This window comes from Nuphar pumila, chromosome 7 (genome assembly GCF_984573655.1).
Source record: "Nuphar pumila chromosome 7, dmNupPumi1.hap1.1, whole genome shotgun sequence".
In the NCBI taxonomy this organism is placed as follows: Eukaryota; Viridiplantae; Streptophyta; class Magnoliopsida; order Nymphaeales; family Nymphaeaceae; genus Nuphar; species Nuphar pumila.
In genome coordinates this window covers 126,249,272-126,261,174 of record NC_143255.1, presented here as the reverse complement: position 1 = coordinate 126,261,174, position 11,903 = coordinate 126,249,272, and the positions used below count along the sequence as shown (strand labels likewise).

At 36.7% G+C, this 11,903-nt stretch overlaps 1 protein-coding gene across 1 annotated transcript; it reads right to left on the bottom strand.

Annotated features, from left to right (window-relative positions):
* Positions 1-2,130: 2,130 nt before the first annotated feature.
* LOC149833407 (uncharacterized) lies at positions 2,131-10,882 on the bottom strand. The gene is made up of 9 exons (XM_090013429.1): positions 10,817-10,882; positions 9,248-9,359; positions 8,939-9,113; positions 6,980-7,125; positions 5,641-5,810; positions 5,115-5,429; positions 4,969-5,024; positions 4,110-4,312; positions 2,131-4,019 (listed from the first exon to the last, which is right to left on the bottom strand). Exons 1-9 carry the CDS (start codon positions 10,880-10,882, stop codon positions 2,626-2,628), a joined length of 2,637 nt encoding a protein of 878 aa, XP_089869555.1. The 3' UTR covers positions 2,131-2,625.
* Positions 10,883-11,903: the final 1,021 nt, after the last annotated feature.

Genomic DNA, 11,903 nt, shown 5'->3' with positions numbered 1-11,903 from the left:
CCAAACCCAACATGCGAGGCTTCAGTGTTGAATTTGTCAAAATTAGAATAGAGAGGGTTTTCTGAAGAAAACCCCTCTCAAAAATTAGTTTTGGCTTGAAACCAAATCAAAATTTTATTTTCATAGTAATATAAGTGCATACACTCTAAATCAGGGATGTACACACATATATACATGTGATGAAAATTATGATGTAAGGCCTGCAAAAAAAAATAATGTGCAAAACAACTATTGGGTTTGAATACGGGCAAATCAAGCTTAGCCGATTAGCCCAGATTCGAAATATTAAGTTGTCAAAAAAAATAGCTTTCGTAAAAATCTGACTTGGAGTAGTGAAGAGGGGTGTAATATGATTTTCTCAGAGAAAATCGGTTCAACCCCTAGAGAGAATGATTTACTTGAAATAAAAACGAATAATCTCATGTTTGTCATGTGTCATGAGTTTTTCAAAAACAAAAAATATTTTTGAAATACAGTAGGGAAATATATATTGATTTCTTACAAAAATTCTAGTTAGAACTCTCGATCTAATGTTTTCATGCATATGGTATGCTGTTAGTTATGATTTTGTTATTTTTGTCATGAAAAAATATATATCTCTATGCTTAAAATTTTTGAAAATACCAAAATTATTTATGAAGAAATAGTATTCGGGAAGACAGATTGATTTTTCAGCCTAACAGCTGCGAAAATGGAATTTGTCTATGATGGATTGTGTGAATATCATATTTCAAAAATTTTGAGATTTTATTTGATAGTCTCATGTAAAAAAAATGAAAATATGAATTCAGGTGACTTATTTCTACTCACCCGAATGCATATTACCCACTATTATATATTTTCGGCCTGACACCCGGCCAATAAATTATTCATATCTCTCTCTTCTGATGGAGTTTTTATGAACGATTTGTTGCATTGGAAAGCTAACAAAATTTTACACAATCTTGAAATTTTGAGCCCTGTTCTCTGACTGAGCACTGAATTGTGATAGCTAGAACAAAACAATATATGTATACACTAAATCGGTAATATCTTCCTTATCTGAAGGAATTTTTATAAACGGTTTGTGGCATCGAAAAGCTGATGGAATTTTCTACAACTTGTAAAATTTTTAATTCTATACGTCAATTGTGTGCCTTTTTATGACAGTTATAACAGTCAAACAAAATTAAGGTTTGACGGGTTTTGAACCGGCTAAAGGCCCGATTTAAGTGGCTCACCTCTAAATGCTATGGACACACCCGTGCACCAGTGGGGTTTGATCCAGTGCCTTCCTCTTAGTATCCTCACAACCACCCGGCCTGCAGCACCATAACGACAAACCATTTTTTTGGTAAAATGAGCAGCCAAAATCTCGTGAGACTTTAATTTTTTTATAAATCGCATTTTTGGCAACAAATGAATAAAAAATAAAAAACCCATTTTCATTAATTTTTACAAAAATAAATAAATTTAAAATTAAAATTAAAATTTAAATTTAAAAAATCTAAAATTAATTTCTGTCAATATTTACCAAAAAATATGGCAAGTAATTTCTCATGATTTTTTTTAAAATATCACCGATATTTATCACACTTAATTATAACAATTACAATAATGCATGGCGGGGCACTATCCGTAGTTCATTTGTCTCTATTTAAACTTTAAGGCTTTAAGCACACACAAGCCTAGTAATTGCATTGCTTCCAAACAATTTATGATATAGATGGTCCATAAGAGCCTAACCTAATGTTAAAACTCACATGGATTCCATCCTTCAGACTTGCACTTTTCTCGTAGTGACAGTGGGAGTGCGGATCAGCAGGGGTCTCTCTGATGCCGTTCATTGTCTCAAACGCCAAGCTTTTGAGATTGTTGTCGACCGTGCATCTTTTTTATTCTTTAGATGCCGCTCATCTAGAGCATATATGGATTTGAAAGAAACTGTGGGACCTATCTAGAAGGTCAGCAATACAACCATGGAGTTGGGGATGCCGTTCATCAAGGCGCCATCAGGATCCTGATGGCTAAAACTGAGGGCTAGGAATAGTCTCTACAGAGTTCCCAGCGTGAAAAGAACTTTCATTTAAGGCAAGCATACTTCTCAAATGCAAGATTTCATGCAAATTAACTCAGCAATGGGGGATAATAAGAACACAAAAGTATCTGAAATAATAAATCAATTTTGATCAATACAACTATGAAGCCCACAACCAAAGCTTTCTTTCTCATACCAGCTCTTTTGATTGCCAAGTGCAAACTGAACACTCTTGCACTGAAACACCAAGTTTTCCAGGCCTTCCTGTTGATGAGCAAACCTTGTATTATTTTATTTTTACAAGTCAACACTACTAGAACAAGAAACTCCTCTTTTTTTCTCCTCCAGCTGTGTGATAATCAGAAAGTCTCTACTATGACATACCCTACAACCAAACAAGCTCCTTTTTCTCCAAAAAGACACACTGAAGGGGTTTGAGGAGAGAACAAGGATTGGATAGTAACTCGGGAATCTTCTGTAGAAGCCTGCAGTTTTGCATGCAACTAGCATTCAGAATCCTTCTCATGCATTGCTATGAATGTTGATAACCATAAACACCATTTGTGGAACAGAATTCTCTCGAGAATTGTTGTGTTGTGTTGAGCTTATCATCTGTTTCTTAAAGAGGAGGTTTCTGAGCCATCAGTTGATCCAAAGGAACAGTCTTCTGCAACACAACTAGGACCAACCTCTTCACTGCTCTTACCTCCTGGGAAACTAGCTTTAGCCAACTCTCTGAGCTTCTTCATCTCATTTTTGGAAGCAAAGTTCAGCCCCTCTGGCCGCTTCTCATCCAGACTTCTCACTTTGTTCCTCTTGGTGCTTGCTGAGACGCTTCTGCGGAATGATCCTAAACGAGCCACTGTTGCAGTTTCTGGCAAGAAAGTTGATGGCTCATGTTGGTCATTGAGACTAGGCGAATCTGGAAGGCACAGAGGAACCACAGTTGCAGTCATTGCACTTGCTGTGTCAACATGCGGTAGACCAGCTCCTCTGATCTCTAGTTCTGCCTCTGGATTTAGTGGAACAACCGGAACCAGACCTGTTTTGGGCTCAGAGAATCCACGGTCAACGAATTTGGACCAATGCTTCCTTGGAATGAAAGGAATAACAATGCCTTTTGCAACAGTTTTCATACCCAGACCAAAGGAAGGTTTCTCAGATTGTGTAAGTCTAAGCAGACACTTGATCAAGGCATACCATTCATTCAAGAGCTGCCCCACAGTGCTAATTAGCAACAAAACAAGCATCCAAATACCAGCCATCTTCTGATCATTCATTTTGTGCCTATGTGCAGTGAAGAAAACAAGCCCAAAAAGAGCAGCCTCACAGAGGAGGGAGACACTCTCCACCACCTGAACTCCCCTATTGATGTATGGCTTCAGCAAAAAGAGATACAAGAATTGCACCATTGTGAAGTTAAGGGCTAGAATGCTCTGCTGAAGTGATTTTTCCAATGGATATGCTCCAAAGATGATGAAGGCGTAGTTGTTGTTGTTGTATGCTCCAAAGATGATGCCTAGAGCTATTCTTCTGATAAGATCAACAATGATATATCCTGATCTAGCACAACCAGTGATCCACTCGATGGCAGGAACAGTAGCATCATCATTGCCATCATCAGAACTTATGGCCCTCATCCTTCCAATGCCACTGTGGTCACTGCTTACCCAATTGGGGATATTCCCATGCTCATTATTCTCAACGAAAATAAATCTTGGAGGACCTTTAAAATCCTCAAACAGAATCCCATATCTTGGAAGAAAAGTTGATGGCAACTTATCTCTTTGACACCATTTTCCAATTGTACATTTTCCTGCAATTGTATCCAATATACGGCTATACCATGTGCCCCTCTCATCATTTTCAATGCTAATTTCTTTATATTGGACAAAGTTCCCCATGAACACTGCAGTGGTTGAGAATAGGCAAATTGATAAGACCAGTGCAACAGGAACAGCCAGTAGAAGCGCCCCAATGGTGATTCCTCCAGTCGTACCCCCTTTGTGCAATATTTGGAATTAGAAGAGTTTATGCACGGGCATTAATAATGAATGGAATCTTTAAGAAATTCTAGTAGGAGAGCTCATACCTCTAATCACAAAAGCAGATGACTGGCATAAACAGGGAAGCAAAATAATCATCAGAAAAATTTCAAATCTTGGAATACAGAGTTCTCCTTTGACTGATGTTTTTGTTCTCCATTTTAGGAACCATAGTATCAACAAGTGCAGAAGAATTAAACTGCCACCCACTGTTCCTAGCCAGAACATGTTCTTCTGAAAATCATGCCATCTGTACAAAATGACTAGGAAACTTAAAACTAGTAATTGATAAGAAGATGCCCTCCAAAACTTTGCTCTCTCCCTCTCTTGACACACACATATATATATATATATATATATATATATATATATATATATATATATATGAGATGCTCAACTCAAATATAAGATCCTGATCTGGTCACCTTACAAAATAAGCATATTTAATTTTGGACTAAGACCTAAACATACCCATATCTCTATGAGAGCACAGTGTTTTCTTTATAAATAGGCTTTTCAGGAATAGTTTAGGAGGGTGAAGAGAATTTGTTAAACATTATTGTTTTCCTTTGATTTCTTTCAATCCTTTGGCTTTGTAATTCAAGTTTTATATAATTGTAGATTGAATTAAAGTATATCTTTAGTTTCTATACATATTGATCAAATGTGTGCCTTAAGTGGATAGGCTCTAGCAAAAGTGATGTTCGAAAGTCGATTGAGCCATAAGATGCAATTTCATAACAAGACCAAAATCTAACCTGCTTTGAATGGAGTGTTTTGGATTTTTAAGTGTACAACTTACACTGTCCTTTGTTGGAAAAATCTATCATGCAATCAGTTCTGAGTGAATCATCACACACACAAACAGAGAGAGAGAGAGAGAGCATAACAAACTTGTCATGTTACCCTGTATAATTGTTCATGTTGCTTATCACATTGGCTGCAGATAATGGCTCCCCGTTCTGTGCAGAAAATGAGACTAACGTTTCAAATGAGGTTCAAATAAATACTGAAAGATATCAAGCAGTGTCAGGTTTAACAAAGCTACCAACCAGAAAATACGTAAAATAGTCACTGGCGTTAAGAGAGAGGCTGTTGTTTATGGATCTGATTCCAACAAAGCTGTCAACTTCTCTATCACTAAGAGGATGCTCTGGGAAACGATCTCCATATTTTATTGACACTGAATCAGGGCCTCCATATGGATACTGATTGTAATACTGTACAGATGTATCTTCCTTCTTCCATGGAACACATGCATGAGGAATGAGCCACCTGAGACCTTTTACTGTCTGAGAATATTGTACTGGCAGGTCTGCTGAAAGCCAACTAGAGAAGGCAAATACTTGCAGGTGACCAGTCATTCCCTATTAGATGTTTTCATCATTTGAATGTCAGTCAAGAACTTAAGCAGTAGGCTACACATTGATAGCCTTAATTATCTTTCAGAATTAAAAAGATATCAGGATTTAGAACTAAGAATTACTTTTAATATGTTTCTAATTGGATTTATATTATGCATAACTAGATCATTTCATTGACATTAAACAGGTTGAAGTGTGAGTATATGACACTCACTAGGAGGTTTCTAGATGGGTCTGCAATGGTACTTGCTAGCTCCTCAGTCAAAGCACCAGTAGCTGCAAGATTTGTCGAAGCCAGTGCAAGAGCAGTAGCTGCCAAAGACGTCACTAGGAACCCCACAGTTACAAACGAATACAGTCCCATGGATACAGCAGGTACGGAATCTGCACCAAGACAGTAACTGGGAGAAAATCAACATGGATATATATTGTAAGCAATAGGACTGCATCTAGATATGATTGCACCAGAACATTCACACCAAAGATGGAATTCAGTTTTGTGTTATATGTTGGTTTTATCATTATTTTAAGTGTCTTAGGATTGACTGTACCTGACTCATCCAATGGTAGCTGACTGTGTCAGATACAGTCAAAACCGTGTCCAGGGTGAGTCATGGCATATTTGGTGTCGTCTGACCATGTCACGTTGTATTCAGTTGACACGTGTGGATTTTGGCATGTCCCTATGACATAGGTTACAGGTATTATTTACTCCATTGGACCCTAGAGATGTGGTTGCCATGGTTTTGCACTAAGAAAGAAAAGTACTTTTGATTTAATCATTTTGATGCAAAACTTGATTTTCTTGTGAAATTTGGGAAACCTGTCTGAACATCAAAATATCCTAATCTAGTACGTTACTAAAGTCCACAATGGAAACTTGTTTCCTTAGAAAACCTTATAAAAGGCAAATTCTTGTGTTCTGCGAATTTTTGCTAGGTCCATCAATATCTAATTTGGAAAACTTGAGTGCTAACATAACTTAATTTCCTGGTCCTGGATGCTTCTCCAATAAAATGGAATTACATTTATTGAAAGGAATGGCATCTTACCATTTCAAAAATCAGTGATCAACTTTTTGGGACTTCTAATTCTAAAATTTTTATGTTATTGTGCACTGAATCAAGTGAATCAGAACCAAATTTTTTCATCTACTCCAAAAAAATGGATAATTTCAAACTTCTGACTCATGTTCATGAAGTTTAACAATGGCAACCACCTTGATTTGACAAGCAATAATTAGTATATAAAATCACTTTGTAAAGTATCGATCTGAAAGTACATTGGAAAAACTGAAAAGTGAAGCTTAACATTATATAGAACTTTCTTCAAACTTTTTGGTACAAGATACTTTTAAAATTAGAGCTTAAAAAAACATGGTTGAAATGACAAAAGATAGAAATGTTTGCATCTATCCTAAAATGTCTTTGACTTTAGTTTAACAAAAAGTAAGAGATTTGAATTCTAGCTTCAGCAATAGCAAACTTTACAAAGCAGAAGAAAGTATGTGCATGATAAAAAGCTAAAATTTAAATCCAAAACTTATTTCTTACGAAACATCACTTTCAAGTAGTTGGAAGCCAGATTCAAATTTCCAGAGATATCATTTGCTTTTCCTTCTGGGATAAGTACAGATACAACATTCTGTGATTCTGCTAGAATGCTTAACGAATAGAGAGCTTTTGATAGCTCTTTAAACCTGCAAGTGGCAAGGTAAAATATAAGAATTTAATCAGCTATACAGAGCACAAAATTTCATTAGGCATCTCCAGTATGAAATAAGAACAAACTACAATGTAGAGTACAAGTCCATTCCTCTGAATGTGCCATTTAAGCAGCAATACATAATGATTAGTTAGCCAGCAAGAAATTATGTAATCTTGTATCATAATTATTCTATGGTTTCACTTTTGAATGGAAAATAATAGCAGAAAGGAATAATATTTTGACCGCAAGTACACACCAACAAAATGAAGTGACACTGCTACTGCGGCTTTACAGTCACTTGGCAATAGTTGCTAAAATAACAGTTAATTATGTGTGGAAAATAAAATTTTTCATAACTAACGCTACAGACAGATTCAGTTTACAATATATAAACTATAGAGCATAAAGAGAAAAATGTTTGGAAAATTCATGCTGATTTCTTCGAAACTAAAGAGAAGAATGTATAGACTACAGGTTACAATGTATAGACTACAGAGCATAAAGAGAAGAATGTTTGGAAAAAATTCATGCTTATTCCTTTGAAACTACTTTGCAGTGATGTCAATGCCTATTCTGTTGAGGAAAATGGCAGAGGGAACAGGAATTAATCTGGCCTAGCCAAGTTCAAAATGAAAAAGAAGTCGTCACTCTAAGTAATCAAAATGGTGGCTTGCATGTTAAGGCATCAATGATACTTGCCACTTAACTTTTTTGGTGCAAGCATACATTGATCATTAATTGTCAGTATGTTCCTTGTGAAGCAAACACCACATCAGCAGTGCATTTTGGCTTCTGATAATGTTTTGTTCAGCATTTTATAGACTCCTTTATTTGGCTTTGGTTATTTTCAGTTTTCATTCACATTTTATTGTGAACAGACTAACTAGTGTTCATTATTGATCTGTATATGTAAATTATCTTTCCTTAGTCCAGTTTGATGCACTGCTTGGCATTAGGGTTGTCAATGGGTCGGGTTTGGTTCGTACCCAGGTGGAACCAGACTTGAACCCAATTTTCGGGTATGGTATCGGGTCCGGACCCGAGTCTAATCAGGGCCACTATGAGAAAAATCATACCCGGACCTGATAAGAACTACATGAACCGGACCTGGACCACACCCGGTAAAACCATATTTTTTTATCATTTTTACATTGAAAAATTGCAGGTCTTAATCGAAACTCGGGTTGGGTCCAGGTCTGGTATAAAATTTCACAAACTATACCTGGGTCCATGTATTAATCGGACCTTCGGGCCCGGACCCGGGTCTTAATCGTGTGTTCTTATTTATCCCCATACCCAGACCCTATAGAGTTTGGTTCGGGTAAACCAACCCATTGCCACCCCTACTTGGCATGGGATGCCCTAGGACCTTATAGGAGTCTTGATGTTGCTATCTGTGCCTAGAATAGGGCAGGTTGTTTGAGATAGGCAGGGTTGAGTTTCTATATTGATAAGGTGGATTTTATCACCATAGGTTATGACACAAGAATTCCAACTGAGGCAATGGCAAGTACATGTCAATGCCTAAACAAAAACAGTATGCATGGCTGTGAGACATACATGCAGGAGGCAAACAGATGCACAGAAAAATATATCCTTATCAGATGATAAAGCAGATGGCTATGGATTTATAATGTTCTTTCATCTGATAGGTCACTCTTGGGGGCATTCTCCAACTTGCCAATAGAAGAAAATAATAATACCAATAGCAACAACAACAGAATGGAAGAAAATAATAATGGTAATAACAACAATGACAATGACAACAGTGTGATAAACAATAATATAACAATACTAATTATTACTTATATTCAGAATAATTCGTATGCACCTGCCTTGCAAGTTTCCCCCCACCAACTTCTATCCCAGTAGCATGAAATCCAAACACAGGCTTTGTGAACTCAACTAAGACATCAATGATAGGCTCTCTAGCTCTTCCTAGGGATATTGTGCTCAGCTTTACCCCTGGTCTTGTAGAATCTACAAAATAAAATCAATAATGTGCATGGAAAATTAACATCAGTCTTCTTCTTGGAATTGCCTTTCAGTACAAGAATAAAAACCAGAGCACTAGAATACAAAATTTTCAGCAAGCATGCAGTGTGTGTACATACCATAGAGGAAAATTAAAGGTAAAACATGAGAAACAGCAGTGCCTGTTCGTCCAATAAGAAAAGCAGACTGGAGCTTGATTGTGACTATCTCAGTTCTGGATAGATTTTTAAGCTACAAAAGCAATTCCTCAAGCATGTCACTTGCAATAATCGAAATTCAGATCCAATTCAGTATATTGTAATGTACAAAAACTAATTGCGGTTAATTGACTAGAATCTTGAATACACAAAGGAAATAAAATATGCATGAGATAGTTATGAACGTACGCAACTGATTGGGTTGCAATGTGTTCTGATTGATCAGCCATGCCCATATCATGGATTTTCATGATAGCAAATGAACAAATGCACAAAGTGCAGCCTGACAGTTGATTCCAAAACTGGAAAACTTAGAGACTGCATTCAGGTTTCAGAGTTTCATGGCAAAGAGTGAAGGAACTAAGACGTGCAACATCACATGCATGGTAGCAGCCAAAGATATTGAAGGCGACGCCTGCAGAAGACCGGTTTTATTTGAGGCATTGGCTGGACTTCTTGATTCATTTGGATTCAGGAGAGGCAAAGGCAAGACTCAGGATGATGTTAATGTGTAAAGCAGTACGCAGAAATAATCTTGAAGCTTTCTGCACTGTGAAGAAATATATTTTTTGTTTTATGGATGAGAAATTGCACAAGCATATAAAGAACATTAATTTTCTTCTCAAAGTGTTTACGGTTTTAAAGCATACATTCAGCTGAGGTGATGAACTATAATCTCCTTACGTTAAAAAGCTGACAACCCAGAGTTCTCAAAATGCAGATGTATCTCAAGAGTTTAAAAATACACTGCATCTTAAGCAATGTTGGCGATGCTTTGAGATTTCTTTTGGTATGAAAAATTTGTCTTGGTGAATCAGGGCTACCTAGATCATTAGGTAAGAGATGTACTTATATGGTGAGAAAGTCTTTCAACCTGTTTCAAGATGATAGTTTGTGAGATAAAAAGAAAGAATACATTTCACCCAAGTCATATGGGAATGTATTTTTTTCCCCAGCTTTTTTAATCTGCAAGTGATTCTCAAATACTGACAATCCGCTGCAAGAATTTCTTCTCATGATTTCCACTTGAAGCTTAGTAGGTCCTAAGCTTAGTCATTGCTTTCATCTCAGTATGAAACCTTGAAGGTCAAACTGCCTAAGCAATACAATGCATAAAGCTACTTTTATGCAGTAATCAGTTTGTCCTTTTGATTGCCAGTTCCAGTTGCTAGCACCCATTTTTTCAGGTTATATTATCATATACTTGTCTAGACCAACTTCTTTCTGTGCAAAAAAGATATTTTGCATGACATGGTGGAGTCTGATCAGATTGCAACTAAGGTAAATCGCATTCAACAATTCACCTTGATGTCCTCCACTGTCTATAGGCCAATAAATTTCCTTTCACGGAATGTGAAAAAGGAATAACCATTACTGGGTTGTAATAAAAAATGCTGCACATGCAATATTCTCTCAAACTATAGAATATTGGATCTGTTTACACTTTACAGCATTTTTTTGACCTGAAACTGCTGAAATACATTAACTTACTGTGTATAGAATCCGGTAATCTACATGGGGCTTGATCAGCCATCCCTTCTGATTTTTGTTCCCCATGTCGGATCAGCTTATACTCCACAGCATTTTTAATTGATGCAATACATTATAACACTACATACAATTATTTACGAATCCACGGTTGACATCCATGGTATGTTCCCTATCCTTCTATCTATTGTTCAGCAGTCACACTGGCTGCAATAAAGTCTTCTTCACTTGTGTACTAGCCAGAGTTACCGGAAGCGCCTATGTAGTAGGGGAAGCGTGCTTCCCCGATACGCGTTTCGGAAGCGCGAAACGTCGTGCTTCCAAAATGCATGGGGAAGCGTCCCTTTTTTTTGGGGAAGTGCACTTCCCTTTTATGGAAAGTGTGCTTCCCTTACACTTCCCCCTTTTTTCATTTAAATTTATATATATATATATATATATATATATATATATATATATATATATATATATATATATATATATATATATATATATATATATATATTCTTTTTTTCGCTTCCCCATCGCTTCCTAGGTCGCTTCCTAGGTCACTTCCGTGACGGTTCGTGATTCGCTTCTAAGTCATCCCACGCTTCCCGCTTCCTAAAATTTTGAAAGTGCCTCGCTTCCCGCTCCCGCTTCCCATATCGCTTCCCGCTTTCTCGAGTGGCAACCATGGTACTAGCACTATCACCATAGTGGAATCATATAAACAAAATACTACTCAAAAAATATAATAACTGGAGAATTTATGAATTTAGCAGCATGAAATGTGAAGATATTACTCTTTTGTAGTTCAAATTGGTATGTGCCAGCTGGTGAACTACTGTTGGTAAATGTTTGTATTCATCAGCCTTGTCACTCTAAGCTAAAGGTGTTGAACATGATCTCCTGAGTTATTATGGTGATGAGTGTGGGTTTCAGAGTAAGAGAAGATGACGAATAATAATAAAAGGTATTAAGGAATGAATAATAGGGAGTTCTACTGATCACAATTCTTTTATTAGTGCAATGAAGATAATACTACATTCAAAACAGAAATACTCTTATAAAAAACACAACATCAATAAAATATCCATGGCCAACCCTT

Bases quoted from the DNA above. Each gene is read 5' to 3' on its own strand.
- LOC149833407 (XM_090013429.1), bottom strand. From the start codon at position 10,882: ATGGGGAACAAAAATCAGAAGGGATGGCTGATCAAGCCCCATGTAGAT. The intron at 7,126-8,938 runs GTAATAATTAGT...TGCCACTTGCAG, and splicing joins ACGAATTATTCTGAATATAA to GTTTAAAGAGCTATCAAAAG. The intron at 5,811-6,979 runs GTAAGAAATAAG...GTCTTGGTGCAG, and splicing joins CTACTTGAAAGTGATGTTTC to ATTCCGTACCTGCTGTATCC.